Genomic DNA, 27,513 nt, shown 5'->3' with positions numbered 1-27,513 from the left:
GAGGAGGCAGAGGTTTCAAAGTGTGAGAAGAGGGTTTCCATTTTTTTTTTTTTTGGCCGCGTTGCATGGCTTGTGGGGTCTCAGTTCCCCCACCAGGGACTGAGCCCTGGGCCAAGGCAGTGAAAGTGCAGAATCCGAACCACTAGGCCATCAGGCAACTCCCCAGAGAAGAGGGACTCTTAAGTGTGGACTTTAATGAATGCAGTCGTGGCTCCTTCAAGACACGGCCACAATACCCGTTACTTCTCTCCTGAAGTACCAGCCCAGGGACACGCACACAGCTGGTGGCCACCACATGCTTGGTGACCAAGGGACTGAGGGGGGTGTAGGGTGACACCATGATCATGGCGGCCCCTTCATGGGGATGGGAGTTGTGAGGGGGTCACTGATTAGCGAAGTTACATGAATCCCTTAGATCAGGGCTTCTTAAACTGTAACGTGCATGCAAATCACCTGGGAATCTTATTAAAATGTGATTCTGATGCAGTGCACCCAGGGTGCACCTGAGATTCTGCATTTCTTAGCAAACCCCCGGGTGAGGCCAATGCTGCTGGTTCACAAAAGGAACTTTTTAGAGCGATCACACAAGTCTCACTGGAAGAGAGGGGGGAGTTTCTCGGAATCCAGTTGCAGGAAGTAGAACAGAAATGAAAATTTGTTGGTAGCTGCTATTCGATCCAGCTCTCCCTCTCTGGGTCACACAGGCTATTTTATGCTTCTTTCTTTCTTTTTCTTTTCTTTAAAGGTTTTTTGATGTGGACTATTTTTTTTTTTTTTTTTTTTTTTTGCGGTACACTGGCCTCTCACTGTTGTGGCCTCTCCCGTTGCGGAGCACAGGCTCTGGACGCGCAGGCTCAGCGGCCATGGCTCACGGGCACAGCCGCTCCGCGGCATGTGGGATCTTCCCGGACCGGGGCACGAACCCGTGTCCCCTGCATCGGCAGGCGGACTCCCAACCACTGCGCCACCAGGGAAGCCCAATGTGGACTATTTTTAAAGTCTTTATTGAATTTGTTATAACATTGCTTCTGTTTTATGTTTTGGTTTTTTGACCGCAAGTCATGTGGGATCTTAGCTCCTCGACCAGGGATTGAACCCGCACCCCCTGCATTGGAAGGCAAAGTCTTAACCACTGGATGGCCAGGGAAGTCCCTCACAGACTATTTTCAAAACTGCTCTTTACGAGTTTGCCTCTTTTCTAACTTGTTCGTGAACCCCCAGACTATGTGACCTTCGGCTCTAGAGCCCACCCCACTTTGACCGAGTCATCCTGGTTTTCAATTTCAGATTCCTGACATCAGCTTGAGAGTGGCATCTAAGCCCTCCTCCAATCTGTTGCTCAGAGGGGTGGAGTTGTGTGATAGGGAAAGTGGGTCCTCTAAGGAGACAGTGTGGGGTGTGCCCCAATCATCTGTCCCAGGGGACAAAGAAAGGTAGGCTGTGGGAGCTGCCTAGACCTCTGCCTTTACCTTGAACCTAACTCTTCTCTCTCTAGGCTCTGGTGGTGGGAACCGAAGCGCCGGACAGCACTGGGCGAAGCTCCGGGGAGAAAGCGCGTACTTCTTGGAGCGGCACCGGTCGGCGCTGACCCCGGTCTCTCCCGCGACACCACAGAGTGGTGCTCGAAGTACCACCCCCCAGGCTTCCTCTCTCCATCGCTCTGCTTCCACACAACTCGATACCTCCCGAGCCTCCTCTCCCCCACGACTTGCCCAACGGGACAACCCCAGAACCTCATCCACCCAGCAGGACACCCCCAGGACCTCTTCCACACAGCGGAACACCCCCAGAGCATCCTCTCCCTCAAGAGTCGCCCAACGGGATAACCCCAGAACCTCGTCCATCCAACAGGATACCCCTAGGGCCTCTTCCACACAACAGAACACCCCCAGACCATCCTCTCCCTCAAGAGTCGCCCAACGGGACAACCCCAGAACCTCGTCCACCCAACAGGACACCCCCAAGACCTCTTCCACACAGCGGAATGCCCCCAGAGCATCCTCTCCCTCAAGAGTTGCCCAACGGGATAACCCCAGAACCTCGTCCACCCAACAGGACACCCCCAAGACCTCTTCCACACAGCGGAACACCCCCAGAGCATCCTCTCCCTCAAGAGTTGCCCAACGGGATAACCCCAGAACCTCGTCCACCCAACAGGATACCCCTAGGGCCTCTTCCACGCAACAGAACACCCCCAGAGCATCCTCTCCCTCAAGAGTCGCCCAACGGGACAACCCCAGAACCTCGTCCACCCAACGAAATAATCCTCAAGTTTCCTTTCCCCCCAGAGCCACCCAACAAGACAACTCCAGAGCCTCTTCTACCCAACAGGACAGCCCTCAAGCTCCTGTCCCTACTTGTACTCACCAGAGGGACAACCCCAGACCTTCTTGTATTCAACAGAACACTCCCAGAACCTCTTCTACCCAAAGGGACAACCCCAAAACCTCTTGTGCCCAACGGGACAATCCCAAATCCTCTTCCTCACGGCGGGAAAACCCAGGAAGCTCCTCCTCTCAGGGCTGCACCCAACGGGACAATCCCGGACCTTCCTCTCCCCGTCGTTCCTCTCAGCGGAACAATCCCAGGAATTCCTCTCCCCATCGTACTAACAAAGACATTCCATGGGCTTCCTTTCCCCTCCGGCCAACCCAGGGTGATGGCCCCCGAACCTCTTCCCCATCTCGCTCCAAGCAAAGTGAGGTTCCCTGGGCATCCATTGCCCTCCGGCCAACCCAAAGCGACAGGCCTCAGACCTCATCTCCCATCAGACCAGCTCAGCGTGACTCACCCCAGCGCTCCTCCAGCCCCACCCAGCACAACTCACCATCCCGGGCCACTTCCTCCTCCCACCTGCCAAGCCACCACAGTGCCTCCCGGACCTCCTCGCCTCTGCACCCTGCTACCCGCGGTGCACCCCAGACCTCTCCGGAGCCCTCCCAGCCCCCCTGCCCTGTGTGCATTGGGCACCGGGATGCCCCTCGAGCCTCCTCGCCTCCTCGCTATTTGCAGCATGACCCCTTTCCCTTCTTCCCAGACCCCCACGCATCTGAGAGTGAATCGCCCCACCATGACCCCCCCTATATGCCCCCAGCCGTATGCATTGGACACCGGGATGCCCCTCGGGCTTCCTCACCCCCCCGCCACACCCAATTTGACCCCTTTCCCTTCCTCCCAGACACGTCAGATGCTGAGAACCAGTCCGCCCAGCACGAGCCTCCTCAGTTCCCCCCCACTGTGTGTATCGGGCACCGTGACGCACCCCGGGCCTCCTCCCCGCCGCGCCAAGCCCCAGAGCCCTCCCTCTTGTTCCAGGATCTCCCCAGGGCCAGCACCGAGAGCCTTGTCCCCTCCACAGACTCTCTGCACGAGCGCCTCCACATCCCCAGCCCTGTATGCATTGGGCACCGTGATGCACCCTCCTTCTCGTCCCCGCCCCGCCAGGCCCCCGAGCCCTCCCTCTTCTTCCAGGACCCCACTGGGACTAGCATGGAGAGCCTGGCCCCCTCCACCGACTCTCTGCGTGGCTCCCCAGTGCTGCCCCCTCAAGTGTGCATAGGGCACCGGGATGCCCCTCGAGCCTCCTCTCCACCCCGCCACCCGCCCAGTGACCTAGCGCTCCTGGCACCCTCACCTCCGCCAGGCAGCTCGGGGGGCTCCCGGGGCTCGGCACCCCCGGGTGAGACCAGGCACAACTTGGAGAGGGAGGAATACACCGTGCTGGCCGACCTGCCCCCACCCAGGAGGCTGGCGCAGAGGGAGCCAGGGCCCCAGTGCAGCAACGGGGGCCGCACCCGCAGCCCTGGCCGCGCAGAGGTGGAGCGCCTCTTCGGGCAAGAGCGCAGGTGAGCCCAGGGCTGGGGCAGCCAGGTGGGCTGGGGCGGAGGCTCGGCGGCGGCAGGACAGGTGGAAGGTTCACAGGCTTAGGTTCCAAACCAGGAAAGGGTTTAGGCCCCCGCCCTGCCGCTTACTGGCTATGTGACCTTAGGCAAATCACTTCACCTGTTTCCGCACCTTAGGAGTTGCTTTTGACAATTAAGTGATATTGTGCATAGCCTAAGAGTAAGAGCGAAGACCAGGGTCAGGCAGGCTGGGTTCAAATCCTGGGTCAACGCCATTCGCCAACTGGTGTGATGTGGTAAAGTGATCTACCTAAGCCTCAGTTTCCTCATCTGTAAAATTAGAACATTAGTACATTAATTTAAATGAGGTTAAATTCTCAAACCCTTTGTTTGATCCAGAGTCACAGGTTTATTTATTTATTTTTTACACCTTATGTGAGGGAGAAGAAAGTGTCCCAGATTTTTTTTCTGCCTTAAAGAAGAAAGCTCACAGGTCCCTTGCATTTCCGAAAACAGAGATGTCAATTTAAAACGTATGGCCAGAGCCACATATTTTAAATAAGAGAACCCACAGAATGACAGACTTTTTTTAGAGGTTAAATATTCCTTTCCTGGGACGCAGCGACAGCACCTGAAGTCCAGGAATCCCACAAGTCTCCTTGGTCAGTGGCTCCATTCATGCGGGTGTTTACAACCCAGCAGAACGTCTGCTTTTCCCCAGTCTTGGGGAGGAGAAATGTTTCCTCCAGATCCGGCTGAGATTTCTTTCTCCAGCAGTTCCAGCCTCAGAGTCTTTAAGGATCAGGGCTGAAATTCCATTCGCTAAGTTCAAGAGAACAAAAAAACATAGGTCTGAAAGTCTCAAAACTTTCAGTGTAGAATTCAATAAATTATAGCATATTTACCGAGGCTGAGGTGTGCAACCACCACCACAACATAATTTTAGAACATTTCCATCACCCTAAGGAGTGGGTAATATTTTGCATCCACAATTCCTCTCTTTGTTGTTCCTTAGAAAACATTTTCTCTTAGATTTGAATCTGCACGAGAAACCTTATCTCTTATTCTTCAAATTTCCTTTTCCAGTAAGTTTTATCCATTTAAAACCCAGACGACAACCTTTGTGGTCTCCAGCATTAGTGTAATTCTTTCTTTGGCCTCTTAAAAAAAATACTTTCGTTTTTTTAGAGCAGTTTTTGGTTCACAACAAAATTGAGCAGAAAGTACAGAGATTTCCCATATACGCCCTGTTCCTACACGTGCACAGCTACTCCACTATCAACATCCCCCGTCAGAGTGGTCCACTTGTTGCAATCCATAAACTTACACTGACACATTATCACCCAAAGTCCATAGTTCACATTAGGGTTCACTCTTGGTGATGTACATTCTGAGTTCAGACAAATGTATAATGACGTGTGTCTACCATCAGAGTATCACACGGAATAGTCTCACTACCCTGAAAATCCCCTTTGTCTTTGGCCTTTTATGATGACTATTTTTGGTCTGATGTCAATTTGCATACCTTTGACTTTACCTGATGACTCAGCAGGGTCTTTGAACCAAAGTTAAATTTTCTTTCCTTCTTTTTTTTTCTTACCGTAATTAACTTTTAGAGAGATAAAGCGTTTATAGTAGAAGTCTGGAATATTTATACTTTTATTAATCATTTAATTGTTTTTACACAGATACTTCTATTCATTTTGCTCTCTTTGAAGTAGATTTACCTTTTTTTTAAAGCTTTATTGAGGTATGAGTGATATATAAAAATTGCATATTTAGCATATATGTTTTGGTGAAGTAGATTATTTGCTTTTAACCAAGGCTTTACGACTCTACTGAGTAATTAAAATTTTCCCTCTTGTATGGCATTTTTTCCAAGTAGAAAACCATTCGTCCTCTGAAGATAAAATTTTAAAACCTACTTAAATATCTCTAAGGGACAGACTGAAATTTATGAGTGGGTGGCTGTAGAGCTGTACTCTTACTTTCTCCCATTCATTCATTCAACATGTATTTATTGAGCATCTACTCTGTTCAAGCATTGCTCTAACTGAGGCTGGACGTTTTTTCTTAAAGGGCTATTATCACATTAAAGCATTAGGAATTTTGGCTCGATATCTTCATTCCTGCCCTCTTGATACCTTTGGATTTTCTTGTCTTAGAATCATATAAGCATTTCCTAGTATCTTGAATTCAAAACAGAGCCTTCATGGAATTTACCTGACTTGACGGTCGCTGTCCTTTAATACCCTCTGGAGGTGGAAGAGCCCATCCAACCTTCTTTGTCATCCTCGGTGCAGAGCCACACCAACCCTCAGGAACAGGTGGCCCGAGGAAATACTGTTGCTTCAGCATCAGGAGGCTGGGTCTCTGTCCAAGTCTCAGAATTTTCTTGAGTTCTCTCCCCTCTCTCCATTCCACACGGGGGGAACCTTCTCAGACGGAATGCTCACTGAACAAGCTGGAGTTTATATGGAAAATGCATTCATTCGGAAGAGAACGCACGTTTGCCACCCTGCACAGGGTAGTTTCTGCCATTATCCTCCCCACCTAGTCAACGTTGGGGTTTTTGCTTCGCAGAGGCTCCTACACCCCGGTTCTGAGGGAAATTCACTCTAAGGCATCAGATCTCACAAAGCAAGGAAACTCTCTCGCTTCAAATTGGATTAAAAATTGAACCTGATCAGGCAGCCGTCAAACTTAGAAACAGTTACTCCAGAGCAGGGAACTTTGGTTTCCTGTGAGTCCAATGCTAAGAATGGCTAAAAAATCAAATTAGTTTATGGATCTGATTCCAATAACATTGGCAAAAGCCATAAGACAAGAACAAAGCCCAAGGCCTTAATTGTTTCACTTTCTAAAGCCTCTGCAGAGTTTCAGCCTAGTCCCCAAGCTGGAGGCAGACTGCAGGGTATGGGTCCTGGCTCAGACCTGAGGAGAGATTCTTCTTCCTGTTTCACTGGCTGGGTCAAGGTCAGCACCTGGTCATCTTTCCCAGCCTTCTGGTTTGGTTCAGCCACCAGAGACACAGCTCCATCTGCCAATTTAGATGAAGTCTGACTCTCAAACCCTCTTGCAATAAATATCCTGAATACCCAGTGGAGTGGTTAGGTCTTTTCTTTTGACCCCCTCACACACGGGAGGGGAGAGATGTACCCAGATTCTGTTTAATGTTCCTACATTTCAACAGAGATGTCACGTTAAATGTTAATAGCCATGGCTAACGATTATTCAGCAAGACAGCTAGCTGGAACTAGGGACTTTCCGCAGCTTAGAGGTTGTCTTCGCCGGACGTGGCAACAATGCCTGAAATCTGGGTGTTTTAGAAATGACATTTGCATGGGCGGTTTTATGTTGGCCTTTCTGGAGTTGTGGGGAAAAGAGGATGTTTCTTCCTTCTGATCTTGCTAAGAGCTCTTTAACCAACAGCTAGAGGGCTGCAGCTAGTACTGAGGGGAACAGGTTGGCCTGGGAAGTCCAAAATTTACCATATGGACAGAAAATGGGCAGAAAGAATGGAATATGGGGGCATATGTCATTCTGCCTCTCCTGTCTCCACCTCATGGATTGCAGGAGTTGAAATGAGATAGTACAAGTGCCTGGGACACAGGAAGTGTTCCATAAATGTTTGCCATTATGATCACGCATGCACACTGCCTACGACACGGTAGGTGCTCAATAAATCTTAATTCCCACAAGGACCAGTCTAGCCTTTGTCTGAGGGTGAACTGTGGGCTGCCAGTGGGGTGGCGGCCAGAAAGGAAGTACTGAGTGAGACAGGAGGCGGTCAAGGCCAAGGCTGAGCTCCCCAACCTTTGCCCACCCCTTTTCTCATTTCATCTTCCCAACAGCCCCATGAGGCAGGTAGAATAGGGCAGTGTCGACTATCCCCATTTTGCAGAAGGGGAAACTGAGGCCCTGAAAGGATCCTCCCTCACTTAAGGCCCTTCAACGAGCTTGTGGTGGGTCCCTGGATCTGCTACATCTCTTCCACTGGGGGTGGGAGTAGAGGAGCTGGGGTGCCGGGAGTGGGGCAGTCCCAAGGGCCCTCAGAGGGGCGGTGCGTTTGCTCATAGGAAGTCCGAGGCACCGGGGGCCTTCCAGACCCGGGATGAGGGGCGGTCGCAGCGGCCCAGCCAAGTTCAGAGCCAACCTCTCCGAAGACAGTCCAGCCCTGCCCTCAGCAGGGAGGTGAGCACTGCCAGCCTGCCCGGGGCCCCTGCACCCCCAAGGGGTGAGCCACAGCTTCTCCCCTCCCCCAGGTGCTGGGCGGGGGTCCTGGGAAGGGAGGTTCTTTATGAAAGGGTCAGAGTCCCAATCATGGGCGTCCAGCTCCTCCCTCTCCCAAAGAGCCAGCAAAATTGAGCCAGACCCCATCAGTCCATCCTGAAGACGGCCCTTCCATGCTGCCCCCGTCCTCCATTAGGCACCTGCCATCTTGAGAAGTTTTCAGGGAAAACCTCCCCATACGTCAGTCCAGCTCTAAGGGCTGTCTCTTCCAGGGTGGGGATTGGTATTTTTAAAGAAACTCTTAGATGGCAGGGCCCAACCCAGTGTGAATGGAGTATTGGTGGTGGAAATTCCGGCACCTGATAGCCCAGGTTGGAATCAATATCTTGGGGGGGAGGGGGAAGTCCGGAAAGTGAGCAGCTGTTTGCAGATCTTTTTCTGGAACTGAGGAAGGTGGGTGAGAGGGAAGGGCTGACACCCCCAGGGAGGGAAGCCAGAGACCCTAGGTACTTTTTGACCTGCTTTAATCCAGCCTGCCGTGAGGACAGAGCTTGCAACTCCCTGAAGCCTGGCTAAGACCCCAGTTTCCTGTCCTCCTAGACAGACACCACCCAGTCAAGGTCCTGGAGCCTCACCCACTCCCTCACCTCATCCTCAGGTAACCAAGCCCCTCGCGAAGCAGGCAGAACCGGCCCGGCGGAGCCGAGCAGAGCCCCCTCGTCCCAGGAGCCCCGAGAGGCGGCCTGAGGGGGAACGGCGGCTCCAGGGGTCCTCGCCGCCCCCGAGGACGTCAGCCAGAACTCCTGAGAGGGAGCAGCGGACAGAGAGCCCTCTGGAAAGAGGCCGGGCGGGCCCAAGACGGCCCCTGGGAGGGCAGCAGAGTCTGGAGGGACCGCCAGGATCCGGGGACCCACACGGACACCTGGAGAGAGGCTGGGGCAGGCAGGAGGGCCCAGGCCTGGGGGGCTGGCTAGGACTTGGGGGGCCCAGGCAGGGGGCTGCCAGAGCCCCAGAGGAAACCTGGAGGGGCCCTCCCAGGGAGTCTGAGGAGAGCTGGAAGCTGCTGGCTGGCCCCCCCTGCCACAGGGGGCAGGCAGAGGCCTGGGAGGAACCCCCCAGTGCTGGGCCATGGGAGCCCTCTGGCAGGCCAGCTCAGCGGGGCTGGGGCAGCCTGCAGGAGCTGTCCAGTCCTCACCAGCCTATGAGGCCCCCAGAGAGCTCCAGGGCAGGCCCAGGAGAGTTCTCGAAACCCCGGAGGCCTGAGACCACCCCTGCCACGGGCTGGGGGGCTGAGGGAGCCTGTCCACACCTGCGTGGCCCCGAGAGGCAGCCCGAGCTTGACTGGAGGGACCTGGTGGGCCTCCTCATGGCCCCCAGAGAGGGGGCCTGGACCCACTCGGGGGAGCCGACACTCGCCTCCACTCTTCCGAGGCTGGACTGGGAAGGCCTCCTGGAGCTCCTGCAGGCCCAGCTGCCCCGCCGGGACTCGGCTGGACACTGGGGTGGGCCAGGCACAATTTCCCCAGGCACGAAGGGTACTCTGGAGCTGGAGCCAGAGCGACACACCCAGTCTGAAGGAGGGGCAGGAGCTACTCTGGTCAATGGATACAGCCCTGGGCAGTGGCCCCAGAGCTCCGCCCAGCCGCCCAGCCCTGCCGGCATCTCCACCCAGTGGCCAAAGACCAAAGTGACAAGTGGACCAGAGACCTCAACTATGGCTGGTCTGGAGGAGACAGGCCAGCTGAGGGGCAGGAGCCCTGCAGAGGGCCCCAGCTCGCTACAATGGGAGGTAAGTCAGCCTCACTTCCGAGGGGCAGCCTGAAAGTCAGTCCCACCGCACACAAGTGTCCCGAAAGGCCTCCCCTCAGCTTCTGCACACAATCCTCCTGACCAAAAGCTTCCCCTAGCACAAACTGCACAGTGATAATGAGAGCACTGTTTTTGAGCATGTACTGTGTGCTAAGCCTTGGTCTGAATGCTTCATGGTATTTTCCTCATTTAATCTCCACAGCAGTCTGATGAGAAAGGCACTATTTATTTACAGACAAGGAAACTGAGACACAGAGAGGTTAAGCCACTCACCCAAGATCACACAGCTAGTCAGGGCCAGGGTAGGGGTGGACCCCGGGTCTGCTCTGTGCAGATCACCCTGAGGCCTCAAGCAAGATGCACTGGCCAGGCCCTTCTCCCCTCCTGGCCCTACGATACTTGGTTTGTGTTGCCTCTGGTGGCTTCTACCTGGCCCTGTCTGGGACTGCAGCCAGCGTGGTCGTGTCCCCTCGCCACTGCTGTATTCCAAGTTCCTTAAAGTCCAGGAGTGAAGCTTGACAGCTTCACTTACCTTTCTCTGGCCCATACAGCTCCTCTCAGGCACAGAGAAGGGGTTGCATAAATGCTCACTGGGCTGAGCTGGCTGCTGAGACAGCTGCTTAAATGGGGGCCTGTATGTAAAGTAGGCCCAGTGCCTGGCGCATAGTAGGTGCTCACCAAATCCCTTCCTGTCTCTTTGGCCCAGGGGCAGGGTCACAGAGTCAGTAGTGCTCTGGTGCTGCCCAGAGCATTTACCTGAAGATGGTCAGTGGGAAGGGTCCTGGAGGCCAGAACCCTGCAACCTGGCCTCAGCTCACCAGGAATGCAGCAGGTGGTTTTGGACACCCAGACTCTCTTGGTCCTGGTCTTCCTCTGTAAAACGGGACCAACTACTTCCCTGACAGGCACTACTGGGGCGATGCGGCAGCTCCTGCTCTTTCATCCAGACCCTCCTCTTCTCCACAATGTGCAGCCCAGTACCGCCTCCCCCACGGATGACAGGGGAGGGCTTATGGTGTGCCGGGCCTTGGCCTTGGGGCTTCGCATGCTTTGCCACATGTGCCTCAGCTAGATACGAGGCCCAGACTCATTCAGCATTTGCTGGGGGTCACACAAGTATAAGTCGAGAGAAGTGAGATCAAAGTATTGACTCCAAAGCCCGAGTTTTTACTTTTTAAAATTTTATTGAAGTATAGTTGATTTACAATGTTGTGTTCATTTCTGCTGTACAGCGAAGTGACTCAGTTATACATATATATACTTTTTCATATTCTTTTCCATTATGGTTTATCATAGGATATTGAATATATTTCCCTGTGCTATACAGTAGGACCTTGTTGCTTATGCATCCTATATATACTAGTTTGCAAGACAAAAGACATTTGTCTTTCTTTCTGACTTCATTTTGTATGATAATCTCTAGGTCCATCCGTGTTGCTGCAAATGGCATTATTTCATTCTTTTTTGTGGCTGAGTAATATTCCTGTGTGTGTGTGTGTGTGTGTGTGTACACCACGTGTATATACACCACATCTTATTTATCCATTCATCTGTTGATGGACATTTAGGTTGTTTCCATGTCTTGGAAAAGCCCAAGCTTTTAACCACTATTTTGTGGAGCCTCTGAGCCCATGGAAGGACTAGGGAGCCCCCTTCCCTGCATTTCCCTGAGGCTGCTCTCGATTTCTCCCCTGATCAACTCAGTGCACAGACACCAGAGATGCAGGGATGAGCCAGCTTGGTCCTGCCCTTGGGACCAAGAGGGGACTTGGGGCCCCACACGAGAGGTTGCTATCAGGCTTGTTGGGCAGGCAGGTGGACCACCACAGGCAGCTCAAGGAGAAGATGCTGCGTCCCAGTGGACGCTGGGATGCTGCAGGCTGGTCTGGTCAGAAGAGAAGAGGGAGGAAAGAGAGATTCTCTAGCTAGAGTTACTCCATGGTGAGGCGCAGGGGTCCCTGGGTGGTTAGGAGATGGTGACTGGGGAGGGGCAGGAACACCAGGTGCTTCAGGCCATTTCACAGATGACACAGCAGAGGCATTCACCAGGTCCTGCTGGGGCTCCAGCTGGTCACCTCTAGGAAATCTTTGGCATGGCATTCAAGGCCTCCTGGCCTTCCTTCCCCCACAGATTTGCCCTCTAGCTGTGCTGAGCTGGCTGCAGAGCTCTGTGAGTACATCTCCCTGCCCTTGTGCCTGCTGTTTCTGGCTAGGAAGCTCTTCCCTTCCCTCTTCACTCACCAAACATCTGTTCATTGTTTGAGTCTTAGATCAGCTGCCCTGTTCTGAGACGCCTTCCCTGAATACTCACGCCACCCCTGGATTGGTGATGTTTCCCTTCCGGGCTTGGTAGTTCTGCTACTCTTCATCTGGTCACACTCAGTTGTCATTTTCCCTTAAAAAACATGAGCTCCATGCGGGCAGGAGATGCACCTACTTTATCTCTGTACCCCTGGCCCCTGGCCCAGGGTCTGACACAAAGGAGATGAGCTTAGTGGCTGGTTGACCAGTGAATACATGGATGCTTGAGGGCTTGCAAGAAACAGACAGAGGGTGGGTAGGTCCGTGGGTAGTTGATGGATGAATGATGGACGACAGATGTATGAACGGGTGATGGATAGATGATATATGTTGGACAAATGAGAAACAGATGTTGGATGGATGACAGATGGGTGGATGGATGGATGGATAGACGGGTGATGAATGAACAGATGACGGGTGCTGGATAGATAGATGTTGCATGGATGGGTAAACGTTGTGGAATATGGATGATGGGTGGTGAATGAATGTTGGAAGGATGGGTAGATGGATGAATGGATGTTGGATGGATTGAGGAAGGATACGTGGATATAGTTTTTTTTAAATTAATTTATTTATTTTTGGCTGTGTTGGGTCTTCGTTGCTGTGCGTGGGCTTTCTCTAGTTGCGGTGAGTGGGGGCTACTCTTGGTGGCGGTGAGCAGGCTTCTCATTGGGGTGGCTTCTCTTGTTGCGGAGCACGGGCTGTAGGCGCACGGGCTCAGTAGTTGTGGCTCACGGGCTTAGTTGCTCCACGGCACGTGGGATCTTCCCGGACTAGGGACCGAACCCACGTCCCCTGCATTGGCAGGTGGATTCTTAACCATGGTGCCACCAGGGAAGTCCCGTGGATACAGGATGGATGAATAGATGATGAATAAATTGAGGATGGATGTATTGGGATAATGGATGTTGACTAGATGAGTGGGTGGATGACATAGGATGGATTCTGGATGGTTGGATGGATACATGGGTCTATTGATGTTAGATTCTAGATGGATGTTAGATGGATGGATGACGAATGGATGCATAAGAAGTTGGAACCTGGGGAATAATCTGACCTAAGCTGTGTTCTTTCTTACCTCCAGTTCCAATCCAAGGAGCCTGAGGAGTCAGAAGGAAGCAGAGGCCAAGACTCACTGACTGACCAGAAGCAGGCAGACTCGGTAGTTGGGTCATGGGTGTGGGCACAGAGGGAGGGGAAGGGAAGGGAAATCAGGTTGGAGGTGCGCTGAGGCCCTCAGATCATCTCTGGGGTCATCCAGACCAAGGCTGGCTCTGCCATGGGGACATCGAGAAGAGTGGCTCCACCGCATCTGGGTGGGTGGACAGTCCTAGGGTCAGAAGCCTAGGGCTCTGCTTTCAACTTGCTAGGATGCCCTGAAAGGTCGCTGCCCTTCCCTGGGCAAATGGCAGTTTGGCCCTGATGGTCTCTGAAGGCAATGTCCTCCTGATTCTGGAGGGTTGGCCAGGCTGGGAGAAAGGGTAGAGCTTCCAGGAGCTGGAGCCAGAGAAGCACTGAAGAGGGCCAAGGAGGTACAGAAGTCAGCTGGGCCTGGAGGAGCTCCAGGGTCCTGGGGCGGGAGAGATGTGTGCAAGGGGTGGGACCCGCCGAGGCCGCTCTGAGGCCTGGCTGCAGCTGGAGCACATGCTCTGCCCCGCCCCTCCCCACAGACCTGCCAAACAGACTGTTCTCATCACCCGCAGCCTCCAGAGAGGTGAGGTCAGAGCTGAGGGCCTGGGGCAGCGGGGGGCGAGGAGAACACCAGGCGGTTTGAGGCTGTGCTTTTCTAATCCTGCTGTTGTTCTGCTGTTCCCCATGCCGCTTCCTGAGAAGCTGGGTGTGATGGGGGTGGGGGGCGGGGGGGTGTCTGTCTGGCAGTCTGGAGCCCCCAAGTCTGGCCCTGCCGCTAGTCAGAGCTGGAGGGAGCCTGCCCAGCCCCTGACTGTGCAGATGAGGAAAGGAGGGGTAGGCAGTCATCTCAGATCACATAGCCGGTCGGTGGTCGGGCTCAAATTAGGACCTAGGGCTCAGGATCTCCTACCCAGCGCTCTCTCTGCTACCTCCAACGCCGCTTCCTGGCTCTGCCCTGATTGCCTGCGTGGCCTCGCATAGTAGAAGCAGCATTCTAACTGCTTGGTGGGCCAGTCTTCCCATCTGTGAAATGGGAGGGGACGGGGACTGGTCACCAAAGGCACTTCCAGCTCTCACAGGGACTCCGGCAACTTTGCTCTTCCTCTTTCTGGGTTATTTCTTCATACTTCCTGGGGCCAGAGTTTTGTGAACAAAGAGGAAACAGCAATACAGGTGTCCCCCTCTAGTCTCCATGAAATTGGCCTGCCCCAGCAACCCAGAAAACCTCTCAATCCCCCCCCGCCGAGGAAGCCTGGACTGGACAGAATTGATAACTGCCTCACTCATTCATCCACATACCCTTCGTGAGCACCTTGTGTACGCCTGGGTGTGGGCCAGGGCGACATGAAGCACCAGCAAGGAGCCCACGGTCTAGTGGTCAGGGCTGTGATGGCGATGAGGTGCAGGGTGGAGGCAGGCCTTCCCCCCAAAGCCCCCTCAAGGAGCCCACGGTCTAGTGGTCAGGGCTGTGATGGCGATGAGGTGCAGGGTGGAGGCAGGCCTTCCCCCCAAAGCCCTGGATCTGTGCTTTGATGCTTCATGTCCCACGTCCAGAGAATCCCTGGATTCTGAAGAGTTGGGACACCTGGGCTCTGCCCTGCCTCTGCCAGTAACTTGTTGTGTGACTTTGGGCAAATGCCTCTGCTTCACTGGGGCCTCAGTTTCCCCAACAAGGATGACTCCAAAGAGGGTGCACTGGGGACTCTGCCGGGTGTGTGGCTGTGGAAGTCTGTGACTCATTCCCTTCACAAAGGGGAGGAGAGCAGGCAGATGGAGGACTCAGGATTAGGGGGCCCTTGAGTGACCCCTTGGCTCCAGAGGGTTGTTGCCTTGGGGAAGAGGAGCCCAGAGTTTCTCCATCTTTAGATATTTCAAGAGGAGCTGGAAATATGTAGCTATGTGTTAAACTACATGATTATTTAACACTGGAACCTAATGCAAAATAATCTGAAAACCTTATGCGGGCTGAATACACATCTGTGGTCCGCACTGCCCTCCCGCCGGCCACCTGGGGTCTGACCTGAGGGTGGAGAAGTGCACATCCCCAAGGGCGCTGAGCCCCAGGAGCCCTGTCAACCAATACCATGCGGTGTGAACACGTGGCAGTCCACCTCGGCAGTTCTGGGAGAGGAGAAAGATGGCAACCCTGGGCCTTTGAGGTGGGCATGGCAGCATGGGCAGGGGAGGCTGTCGTCAGGGACGTGGGGGCCAACACTGGACCCTGTTTGACAGGCAGACAAGAGGCCAGCGGAGGGCAAGGCTGAGAGCCCACTCAAGGGCCGACTGGTGACCTCATGGCGGATGCCCGGGGACCGTCCCACGCTGTTCAATCCGTTCCTGCTGTCTCTGGGGGTCCTCAGGTGGCAAAGGGTAGGCTGGCTCCAGTGGGGTGGGGCTGGGGTGAGGGTGGGGAGAGCAGGGGAGGGGAGGGAGGAGGCTGGTGTCAGTCAAAGAAAAGCCAGTAGGGGCTCAGATTGAGAGATGTGGAGGCCCCATGTGAGGAAGGAGAGCTGGAAGCAGAGCCCAGAGCTTCCGTGGTCTCTGCAGTGAGGGGGACGTCCCACCTGCCGGACGAGGCTGGGGCTGTTTTCAGCTTTCAGGGTGAGGGGTGATGGAATAATCCACCCAGCTGAAAGCTCCCAATCAGCAAATAGGCCAAGGGGAGCCAGGCTGGGAGCAAGGGGGAGAGGGAGGGAGGGCCTGCGAGGGGCTCTGGGATTGCAAAGTGTGTCTCAGACCTGGGTCTGAGCCAGTTGCACAAACATCTGGCATTACGTAACCCATTCCCTGCCCAGAGAGGGCTGTAAACACTCAGGCCTCTGGTTGGTGGTTTTCTCAAGGGCGGGGAGGGGAGGCAGCTGTGACTTGTGCTCTCCTGCCCCCTTCACGGTGGGAGGGAAGAGGCCTGGCCATCTCCAGGAGCCACAGCCTGGCTCATGGGGTCTCTTCTCTCAGTGACAGGCTGACTCTCATACTCTCATCAGCTTGGGGTCTAGCTCTAGGCTGAGAGCCTGTATACCCATTCTACAGATGAAGGGACCGGGACTCAGAGAGGTGAGGTAGACTTGCCCGAGGTTGCACAGCTATGGTTTAGAGCAGCGTTCGCCAACCTTTTTGGCACCAGGGATCGGTTTCGTGGAAGACAATTTTTCCATGGACAGGCGGTGGGGGGGATGGTTCAGGCGGTAATGTAAGCGACGGGGAGCGATGGGGAGCGACGGGGGAGTGGCAGATGAAGCTTCGCTCCTTTGCCCGCCACTCACCTCCTGCTGTGCGGCCCAGTTCCTAACAGGCCAAGGACCAGTACCAGTCCACAGCCTGGGGGCTGGGGACCCCTGGTTTAGAGGAACTGGCCTCTTGCTGATTTTCCTCATTCCTAGATGAGAGAATGGCAGCAGCCAAACTCACCAAGCCTCAGTTGCAACATCTGTCTAATGGGGAAAAAAAAATCTATGGAGATGATCAGGGCTGCAGGGAAGGCTCAGGGAAATCAGGATGCACAGAGGTGTGATGGGGTGGGGTACGGGGTAGGGAGGCGTCCAAACACTAGCTTCTCCATCCACTTCTTAATTTCCTCGCTGCTGCTCTTTGGGGGTTAAGGCACAAGGGTAACCAGGCAAACGTGGTTATCTGGGCAGAGTGGTATCTTCAAGCCATGGGCGGGAATTACCTTATCAACCTCACTAAGGGTCACTAACACACAGCAGTTCTGGCAGGAGGGGGCAGGTAAGTTTTTGGCTGGAGAGAAGGGGGAGAGAAATGGGGAAATGGACTCTGGGATGATGATGATGGTGATGATGGCCAGCATTTATTGTGCACCTACTATGTGCTCAGCTCTGTGTTCAGTGCGTGGCACATCTGATTGCATTGAATCCTCACCACTAGGCATACTAGGTACAGTTCATATTGTCCATTTCATAGATGAGGGAATGAAACTCACTTGTTCCAGGTCACACAATGGGGGAGAGCTAAGATTTGAACCCTGCTCTGGCCGACTTCAGAGCCCACCCCCCCACCTCTGTGCATCCGTATCTCCCTGAGTCCTCCTTGCAGCCCTGAGAGTCTCTGCAGATTTTCTCCATTGGACAGATGTGGCAACTGAGGTTCAATGAATTTGCAGCTATTCTCTCACCTGGGAATGAGGGAAATCAGGAGCTGAGAGATGGAACTGCTAGTGGAACCACCCAGACAGTTACTTAAAGCAGCTTCACACATCTCTTGGGCTGGACAGTGAAATCAGTCCAAGGTCAAGAGCTAGGAAGCCTGGGCTTGAGTTCTGTCTCTGCCCCTAACTTGTGTGACTTTGGGCCATCGTCTCCCTTCTCTGAGCCTCACACTGTTATCTTCAATAGAGTAACGCTTTGAGACTGGATAACCCCAAGGTTTGGTGGCTCTGTTTAATAAGTCAATCCTGGGTCCCTGAAGCCGTGCCATCTCTGTCTTACCGGGGCAAGTTGCAATGAGGCAGTCATTCCTTCATTTGTGCATTCATTCACTCGACCAATGTTTACTAAGGACCTAATGTGGGCTGAGGCCCTAGGCTTACCATGATATAGACAAAAACCACTCTGTTCCTGCCCACAAGGAGCTCACAGTTTGTGAGGACACGGACATATAATTGATTAGAACACTGTGTGGTCATCACTTGAGTTGGGGAGTGTACAGATGCAGGGAGCTCTGGGCAGGGAGTTCACGCAGGCAGCCCTGGGAAAGGAGCTTCTAAGTCTGTGCTGGGGGCACTCTGGCTTCCTTTGGGCTGAGACTTGAAGGGTAAGGAGGAATTTTCCAGGCAAACAAACATGTGGAGGGAGGGAAGGGAGAGAGTGAATGTGCGTGTGTTGGGGCATAAGAGGACAGGAAGGGAAGTGTTCCAGGCATGGCACAGCACAACATGTGCAGTTAGGGAGGTACAGAGGACCTGGCTTATTCTGGGACTTCCCAGCGTTGTGTAGCCCTAGCACGTGAAATGTGTGTGTCTAATGATAGAGGACAGCAGGCAGGGGCCAGATGATAATGGACATGACTGCGGGCACAAGGATGTGTGTATCAACAGTGGAGAAGTGTTGAAGAACTTTGAGCAGGGGAGTGTTCTCATCACTGTGTTGAGGGTACTAGAAGGGAGTCCCAGAGGCCAGGAAACCAGCAAGGAGGCTGGTACTGCCAGGTGTCCACGCCACTGCGGTAGGGCATTGGTGGTAGCTGAGGTGTTCTGTTTGTCCATGCACTCTCCCAAGGACCAAATGCCTGAGGGAGGTACAGGGTAGTGTGGGAACACTCAGCACAGGGATGCCAGAAGGCCAGTGTCTAGGAGGACTTACCCTTGGTCTCATTCCTCAGGGTGGAGGAGAGAATTCCAATGGGAAATGCTGGGAAAACTTCAGCTCCCTGGGCCTCTGTTTATCTGTGAAATGCAGATAGTGATTATAATCATGACAGCAATAATTTTCGAACCCCAAACTGAGATGGCAGAATCATTGAAGTGGTAATTATTCCAAGCTCCCCTGCGCCCCTACCTAAGGAGAGCTAACTAGGGATAAAGGGGTTGTTCTAGGTGCTTTACTTAAATTAACACTTAATACTTACAGTAGCCTGTGAGATAACAGCATTATCCCATTTTACAGAGGGTGAAGTTGAGGCACAGAGAGGTTAAGGACCTTGCTTAAGGTAATATAGGGTTTAAGTCACAATGCCCCATAAGCCACCTCATGCAGTTAGCAACAAATTCCACCACAGTACCTCCTCAGCTGCAGGCTTAGAGGAGATTCTGCAGGGCAAATGTACTCTTACAAACCACCAAGTGTTCTGGGAAAGTGAGAAACGGGTATAGCCCACACCCAAGAACCCAAAATGAGGTTCTTAAGGCGAGAAAGACCCCCGGTGAGGAGGGCACGTTTAGGAAAGGCCCTACCAATTCCAGAACTCACTTTGTGCTTAGATTACTTCCTAGGAATCCCTTCTCTTTTTACTGTGTGACCCTGGGCAAGTTGGCTCACCTCGCTGAGCCTCCGTTTTCTCATTAGTAAAATGGGGACAAGGATATCACCTGTCGGGTTTGTGGTAAGGTTGAAAGTCCATTACATGGGTAACGAACAAGGCTTGGCGTGTGGGACCCGCTGAATTGGTAGTAATGGGTGCTTTGCCCATGTCGCCATCAAACCGAGGCGCCGAGGCCTAATGGACCCATCGCTCCGTCCGGCGGCTGGCGTGGGTCGGGAAGCCGTTGCTGGACGACGAGGGTGCCACACCCGGCTGCCCCCACCCCGCACTCCCTAGCCGTGGCCCGACGGAGTCACCTGCACGTTAGGCCCTTCCTTCCTCCTAGCTTGCCCGCCGTCAGAGCTCGGCCCGCCCTCACTTCCCTCCGCCCCCATCCGCCCCCATCCGCCCGCCCCGACTGCCCCAGCTCACCCGTCCCGTCGCGGCAGACCCCGCCCCCGGGCCCCTCCCGCGCTCCTATTGGCCTACTCGCGGCCCCCGCCACTGTTTGTCTCGGCTTCCCCGCCGCCCATTGGCCCGCCCGGATCCTCCCAGGAAGTTTGAAAAAAAAAAAAAAGTTTTATGGGCGGATGGAAGGGGCTGGGGCAGCGCCGGGGAAGGGAAGGGCCGGACGAGCGGCGGCGGCCGGCCGAAAGGGGCGGCGGCGGCGGCGGGATTCCCGCGCCGCTGAGCCCGGCCCGAGAGCCCTTTCCACCTTCCTGCCTCCTGCTCTCGCCGCCCCGGGGTGCCGCCATGACGGTGAGTGCCTCCCCGGGGGGCAGCCCCTCTGCGCCCCAGGTCCGGATGAGAGCAACGGCCAGAGCCAGAGCCGAGCCGCTCCCCTCCTGGGCAGCCCCCTCTTCACTTCTCGGAGGCGAGAGGAGGTCTCGGCCGGAAGACAGGGCGACCCCGGTGGCACGGGCCGGCCGTCCTGCCTCACCTTCCCCCGGCCTCCGCCTCACCTTTCTGGGCCAGAAGCCCGGGCAACCCCCGAGAAGATGGGAACTCTCGTTCCCAGGCACCACCCCCTCACTTTTGCGGGACCAATCACGGACAGATTCCGGGTGGCCTTTTCCCTTCTCCTTTCCAGCTCCCCCCTTGGTGAAAACCTGATCTGATCCTCCTAAGCTGCCAGATCCGTAGGGTCTCTCAGGGTTCTGGGCCACGGGAGGAGCGGAGATGGGCCTGGCCTGGATCTGGGTCTCGCCGGGGCCTGGAGAGAGGCGCTCCCTGGTTCGGATGGGTCGCGCTGATGTGGGCCTGGGAAGGCTGTACGCCTGTGTGGGCGCTGGCCGGAGGTTGGGTGGGTGAGAAGGGGCCGCCTCTTCCCATCCTGACCAGAGCCTGTCCTGGGACTTCTGAAGCAGCAGGATACCATGTTTTCTCGGGCTTGCCACTTCGAGCTTGCCACTTCGCAGCGGCGCTGGGACCTTGGGTGGGGCAGGCCCGCTCTTGGGGGTGGGGAACACGATGGCAGGGATTTGTCTTTCTCTTGGGGATGAGCCCTACCCAAGCTCTCTCAATACATGCGCCTTATTTATCATATTGCACCTCATAGCTGAGTTCACCATTACCCCCATTTTACAGTCAGATAAACTGAGGCTTGGGGAGGGGCGTTGGTGAGTTGCCAGAGGTTACCCTGATTGTAAGGGAAGGAGTAGCCCTTTTCCACGTCACTCTGGCCCCTTGACTGTGATGTTCTGGAAGAGAGGGGCAGGACTGCTTTTGGTTTCTGGCAAGTGACTTAGGGAGGCTCTGACAGCCTGATGAGGAGGGTGGGGAGAGTTGAGCAGGGTGCTGTGTGCAGGGGCCCTGCCCCTGTGAGTGTGATGACCTGCTCACTGCCTGGACTTCCTCAGGCTCTGCACATCCTGCCACCTCTCTGCCGGCCCTTCCTGTTGTCAGCAGCCTCCCCTTCCCTGTCAGGGAGGAGTAGAGAGGGATGTGGGGGGAGGAGCTGAGTCAGTGTCTTGGCCGCCCGCCCCCGCCCCCCCAGCAGGCTAGTGGGGGGTGGTTTCATTGCTGACTGGGTGCCTGCCAGGCCCTGAACTGGGTGCTTTCACATTACCACATTGGAACCCTGAAGGTTGATGGTAACTCCCCATCTAACAGATGAGGACACTGAGGTGTAGAGAGGTGAAGTTACAGGTGACACAGCTGGGCCCTGGCCGAGCCAGAGTTTGTAACCAGGTCTGTCCCAGTCTTCTCTCAGGATGAGATAAGAAATGTACACAGTTGCCTTTCCTGGGGAAGCACACATTGAACAAGGGTAAGGCTGCTAGAAGCAGCATGTGGAGGAAGACAGCACATCCCTGCTGATGGGAGGGGGCTTCCCGAGGGAGAGGTCCTCCTGTGACTGTAGGACTTGGTCAGGTGGAGATGGGCTGGGGGAGGAGGGACAGTGTGGACAAAGGCTGGTGGCCATATTTGGGGAATTAAATGGTGAAAACGTAGAAAAGGGACTTGGGGAGGAGGCCTCAGAGGCCAGGAAGAGCAGCTTGGGCTTTGGTCAGGGGCACTGGGGAGCCATGAGAGGTTTCAGAGCGGAGGGGAGGCTCACAGTCACCTTTGACAGCGTTTACCGGATTCATCCTGGCCGCTTTCAGACCTGAGCCTGCTCCAGGCCGGGGTCCTTCCTGTTTCATCTTCATACCCTTTTCCTCTCTTCTGGCCCCATCTCCCCGACCTCAGGAATCTGAACGAGCAAGTGGCAAAGGTGCTGTGACTGGGTAAATGCTTAGAGGCTTCGGGAAGCCAGGCCTGGAGTCAGGATCTGCTCCACCTCCTTTTGCGCTAGCCGGGTGCAGCCTTGCCCCTGGAGCTTCATTCCCCAGCTGCTACCCGGCATCAAATTATATACCTGTGCGCTTGTTTATTGTCTGTTTCTGCCCTGAGTTTTCACCAGGGCAGGGGCCACATCTCTTGTTCACAGCTTATTTCCTGGCGTAGAACAGGGGCCTGGTTCCAAAGGAAAAAAAAAGAAAGAGAAAAAAAAAAGAAAGAAGAAGAAAGAAAGAAAGAAATTTTTATGAATGTTCCCTGAGTCCTCGGGTCTTGGGGCATGAACTCCCTGACTGAGTTGCTTCTAGTCTAGCCTGTGAGGGATAAGTAAATGGCTTCAAGACAATCACAGATGCAACAGAGGCCGTGGGAGGTCGCCTGGTGTGGTGTGTGGTGTGTACTGGGAAAGGGGCCTCTGCCGTGGCAATTAAGCCGGGTCTTAAGGCATGAGAAGGGGTTTGCCTGGTCGAAGGAGGAGGAGGCGGCGGCCTGGTATTTCAAGCAGAGGACACAGGCATGTGTGGAGGGCCCTACTAGTCCTGATGTGTTGGGCATCAGAGAGGATGTGTGATGACATAAACATGGGGCCCCCTAAGCAGTGGGGAGTCCAGGTTGAGGCTTTTGTGCCATCCTAAGGCAGCTGGACCTTGTTCTGAAGCCATCTGGAGCCATCCCTGGAGGTTTTAAGCGGCTTGTGACATTCGGCCTTTTGGATCGGGTCCCCTGCCAGAGTGTCCTTACAGGAGGCTGTGTCGATGGTCCAGGCCAGCGGGAGGCAGTGCTGACCTGTGGCCAAAGGAACGAGGGCCCACTGTGAGGACCTGTCAGTGCTCCGGAAAGGAAAAAGGAGAAAGGGAGCTTCCTTCGGGAGGAGGAATGGTGTCTGGGCCTGGGGGCCACGCGTGAAGGTGCAGGGGAGGCGATTTATGTTATCAGACCTTGTGACCCCTGGGGGGGTTCCAGGGTGACTTCAGGACCTCTCCTGCCAGCAGGTTTAAAAGCTCCTGTCCCCAAGGTCACTGCACCATCTCGTGCTTGATGCGGCACGTGTGCGGCACGTGTGTGGTGTGTGTGCTGGCGTCTCCATGTGTGGCCCATTCAGTTCTCTCACGGAACCGGCAGGAGGGCAGGGTCCTGCTATCATTAGCCACATCAGGCAGCCGGGCTCAGGGAGGGCATGTGACTTAGGCAGGTCACCGTGACCCCACTTCCCAGGCAGCCCTCAGGGTCCCAGCCTGTCATTCCTGCCCTTCCTCAGCCTCTGGAAGCCCACGGCTGATCTCCCAGCCCTGGCTCAGCTCAGTCCGATTGGCTGGGTTATCTGCTTGTCCTTTCCGGGGGCTCTCTTCGGGTCAGCACAGTGATGCCAGCTCCGTGGTCCATCCCAGAAGGCCTCCCTTCTCATTCTCAGCGCCAGGAGGTGGAGGTGCGGACTGCCTCAGCAGCACAGGAATTTAGATCAGGGAGGAAGAGGAGGGTGGATGTTTCTTCAGCACGTTTCCCCTGGGGCCACGGGAGCGGTCTCCATCTGCATGTGGACCCAGGTGACTTGGTGGCCCTGAGCGTGGCTAACCGGTTTTCAGTCTTAGCTTAGAACCACGCTGAGCGGCTTCCGGCCCACGTGGGGAACAGGGTGGGGAAGGAGAGAGAGCAGACAGGGCATATGCAGCCTGGGGTTTCCCAGGTCTGGGCAGAGCCTGTGTCCCTTCCCTCAGACAGGTCTCCGGGCAGGGGCTGCGATGCAGGAGTTGGGCTGCCGGCCTGCCGAGATCCAGGGGCCCTGGTCCCAAGGCCATGGCTGGAGACGGCTCAGGATGTCCAGGCTGCTGGCCCAAGCCCCTCTCAGGTCTCTTCCTCCACCTGAGGAAGAGGAGAATGGGGCTCCCTGACAGGAAGGCGGGTCAGGGGAGGTGGCCAGGTCAGGTGGCTCCGGTTTCCAGGTTTCCAGCCGCCACCGCCATCGCCGCCTACCCCACTGAGCCATGCCACCCGCTCCCTCCATGCAACCGGACACCTTGGCCTGGTGAGGCTGTGATGCAGGTGCTGATAGGTGGGCTCAGAGCCATGGCAACAGGTGGCCGCCTCCTCCCTGCCTGCCAGCCTGGCCCGCCAGTGGGCACGAGCTGAACCTCTGCAGGCGGACCGGGACTTAGACGAGAGAGTGGTCTCCCCAGCAGGCAGGGAGGGTCTGTGGATAGGCCTGGCCAGAGAAAATGCCTGGATGAGCAGTTTCGTCATCTAGGGTTAGGTGGGGGACCTAGCTCACAGGCCCCCGTGGAACATGCTACAGCTGGGAGCCCCCAGACCCCGGGGCCGTGCCCCCCTGAGCAGCACCCGGCAGGTAGGGCTTGCTGGGACGGAGGTACCATCTCCCCGGCCCTTCCAGAGATCTAGGGGGGACCAGGAGGTCTCTGACCTCAGCCTGGGCCTGGCTCCATCTTTCAGGCTCTCCAGGAGATGAGGGAAGTGCAGGGCTGGTTGGACCCTGGGAGGGTTAGTGGGTTGGGAATGGGTAGGAGCGTTAAGGCATTGTCCTGCTGGGCCGCTTGGGCCTCATCAGCGAGAAGAACTGGACGGTTCGCTCAGCCCTGCTGATCTGGCCTGTCCTCTGAGCTCTCTAAGGGTCCCTTTTTACAGTCAGAGATCTCCTGCCCCCTGTCCCACTCTCAGGTGAGGAAGCCGGCTGGTGGGAAGGGAGCTCAGAGGTCTGTGGTGGGTGGCCAGTCACCCAGCCCACCTCTCAGAGATTGCCGGATGTTCGGGAAAGGGACCAAGGCTGCCTCAGTGGCTGGGGAGCCTGCCTGGATTTAGGGGGCTACCTGGGCCCTCAGCCCTCCCTCACTCGGGGGCAGGATGGGCAGCCCCCCTTCCTCCCCAGGCCCCTTTGGTTCTTGCTGGGCCTGACTCATCTGCCCCCTCCTCTCCCCATAGCCCGATCTGCTCAACTTCAAGAAGGGATGGATGTCAATCTTGGATGAACCTGGAGAGGTAGGAGGGCTGAGGCGGGGGTGGGGTGGGGGGTGGGAGGTGGGGTTGCTGCAGGGCCCAGGTGGCTGAGCTGCTTCCCTGGCCTGTCCGGCTTTCTAGAGACCCTGGCTTCAGGGTGGAGAGGGTACAGGGTGGGGGCCGGAGTGGGAGGCTTGAGGGTAGGATGTTTCTTGTCCTGTTGGAAAGAAGGCCTTGGGCTGTGGGGTGGGAGGGCAGAGGCTGCTAGTCATCTCAGCCTCTCGGAGCAGTCTGCAGTCTGTAAAGGTCACCAGGAATGGCGGCCTCCTGGTGCTTCACGCCCTGCACCCCATCCCCTCCTCTCACCAAGAGCCCCTCAGCCCTCCCACCTCTTGACGACCCTGGCTGGGTATCCAAGGGTCTGGGATGGAAGCGTTCACAGAGATCATCCAGCCTGAGACACGTACAGATTCCCAAAGACTCAGCTTTACAGCAGCTCCCCCCAACGCTGGGGGTGGGGCTCAGACCACATTTCTTGAAGTCTCACCAACCTGGGGCCCCATCGGGTGAGTCACAGCTTCCTCTGGCCTCGGTGGCCTCATCTGTGAAATGGACATACTGGATACTAATAGTTCTTTCCAGGGTGGATAACGGAGTCACAGAGATTAAGCATGTAAAGGGTCCCACACAGCCCCCAGTGCCTGATGGGCCTCAGCTGATAACCTTCCCTTTCTCTAACGTGTGCCTCTTTACAGCCAGAAGGGACAGTAGCCTTGCACCAACTCTACCCTTCTGGCTGCCAAGCTGAAGCTGGAGCTGGCCTCCTGCCCACCCAGCCTGAGAAGGGACATCTCCCCGCCCAGGTCCTGCATGCGCCTGCGGCTTGAGTCTGTGTGCAGCCCGCATGCCGGGGAGGGCATGGAGCCAAAGGGAATCTCATTGTGTTTCCTACCCACACGCTTTATTCCCTCCAGCCTACAGCCTTCGTACCCGCTGCCTGCTTGCCAGTCCTCTGGTGGCTGGGCTCCAGGCTCACACAAGGCTGGGCACCCTGCCAGTGACCCTTCCCGGCCTCCCCCACCCAGGGTCTCTGGAGGGCAGAGATTATGGGCTCCACCCAGAACTGGCCATTACTCATTCTCTTTCACAGGGTTTTGGAATGTCCGAGCTGGAAGGGCCCTGGGAGTTCAGCCAGCCCAACCCCTCAGTGCACAGACAGGAGACAGGCCCACAAGGGCTTTAATCTCTTCCGGGCCTAGCAGCACTTTGGGCAAACCCTGGCCTAGAACTCAGGGCACCTGAGGCCCATGCAGCTGCCATCTCAGGCAGTCACAGACTAGGCCTGGAGGGGCCAAAGAGATCAGTTGACACAGAACCCCTGCCCCACTTTACAGAGGGACAGTTGTCCTGAGCAGCAGCTCGGGCCATTCAGAAGAGCAGGGTGGTTCTAAGGCCAGCCTCTTAGAACGATCCCCAACAACCTAGTGCCTGACCCTATGCGCAGTGCCACGAGAGACGTTCCAGGGAGGGTTAGGCATTTCTAACTTCACTAGGAGGCTTAGGGTCTTATTAGCCCTACTTTATAAGTCAGAAAACTGAAGCTCAGAGAGGTCGAGACACTTGACTAAAGACACACAGCTAGCAAGGCATACAATAGTTGTAACCTTGGTCTCTTGGATGCTAAAATCGTATTTGTTAGGGGAGGCAGTGTGGAAAGAAGTAGAAAGTATCATCCTGGCACATCCTTGAAAACTTACTGTCTTCTTGAGGAAAGAAAACGAAGTACTTGAAGTAATAAACAAGGGCTTAGTGATGTGGGAGAGCACCAGGAGGACATGCACTGACCCTGGCAGTGGGTGGACCTCGACTGGCCTTTCAGTGAACGGTCAGAAGCCCAGAGGTGGGCTGAGCTTGGCACTTTCATATCAGGCTGTTCTGATGCCCCCACCCCTCTCTTATGTGTCCTGCCAACCTAGTCCTGGTTGGAGCAGAGAGAAGCCCACATCATAAATGTAGAGATAATGTATTCACATAGCTGAACACGCATGTAACCAGCACCCAGATCGAGAAACAGAATACGACCAGCACTCGCATGCTTCTCCCTGGGCACCCTTCCAGTCCTGCTCTCTGGTAGACTTGTCTTTGACCACTGGGGTGATTGATCTGGGGTCAGTGTACGGAAAAAGGTTTTTAACGTTCTGGCCCCCGACTTGCTAGGCAAATGACCTTACACAGGTCATATCCCCTTCCTGGATTGCACTGGGTGGGATTTGCATGTAGGAGCCTTGGTGATCTTGGTGGAAAGTTATCAGGAAGCCTGTGGAAGTGTCAACAAATCAGAGAAGGGCCCCGAGAAAGAAAAGAAGGGTGTGGTTACTGAGGAAAAGCCGACCCATTTCACAGATGCTGTCCCCGCAGAGAGGAAATGGGGGGGCTTACTTCAAATGTGGATTTTGTGACTCTGCACTGTCCCCTGTCCCCCACCCCTCAGCAG

The 27,513-nt window shown here is 55.3% G+C and overlaps 1 protein-coding gene across 5 annotated transcripts in view; it reads left to right on the top strand.

Moving 5' to 3' along the window:
* The window catches only part of TRIOBP (TRIO and F-actin binding protein), a 57,912-nt gene that overhangs the window by 14,447 nt on the left and 15,952 nt on the right, over window positions 1–27,513 (top strand). For 2 of the 5 annotated variants that reach the window (XM_060307097.1, XM_060307099.1), the window contains exons 7-12: window positions 1,496–3,845; window positions 7,922–8,036; window positions 8,734–9,864; window positions 13,270–13,347; window positions 15,549–15,686; window positions 25,005–25,061. In XM_060307097.1, the coding sequence (XP_060163080.1) occupies window positions 1,496–3,845; window positions 7,922–8,036; window positions 8,734–9,864; window positions 13,270–13,347; window positions 15,549–15,686; window positions 25,005–25,061 (3,869 nt within the window). Of the gene's footprint in view, window positions 1–1,495; window positions 3,846–7,921; window positions 8,037–8,733; window positions 9,865–13,269; window positions 13,348–15,548; window positions 15,687–19,874; window positions 20,052–25,004; window positions 25,062–27,513 lie in introns of those variants that run through there. The other 3 variants (XM_030856024.2, XM_030856025.3, XM_060307098.1) reach the window with 2 other exon arrangements.

The sequence above is a fragment of the Globicephala melas genome, chromosome 10 (genome assembly GCF_963455315.2).
Source record: "Globicephala melas chromosome 10, mGloMel1.2, whole genome shotgun sequence".
NCBI lineage: Eukaryota > Metazoa > Chordata > Mammalia > Artiodactyla > Delphinidae > Globicephala > Globicephala melas.
The sequence above is the reverse complement of the archived record's forward strand: the minus strand, read 5'-3'. Positions and strand labels throughout refer to the sequence as shown.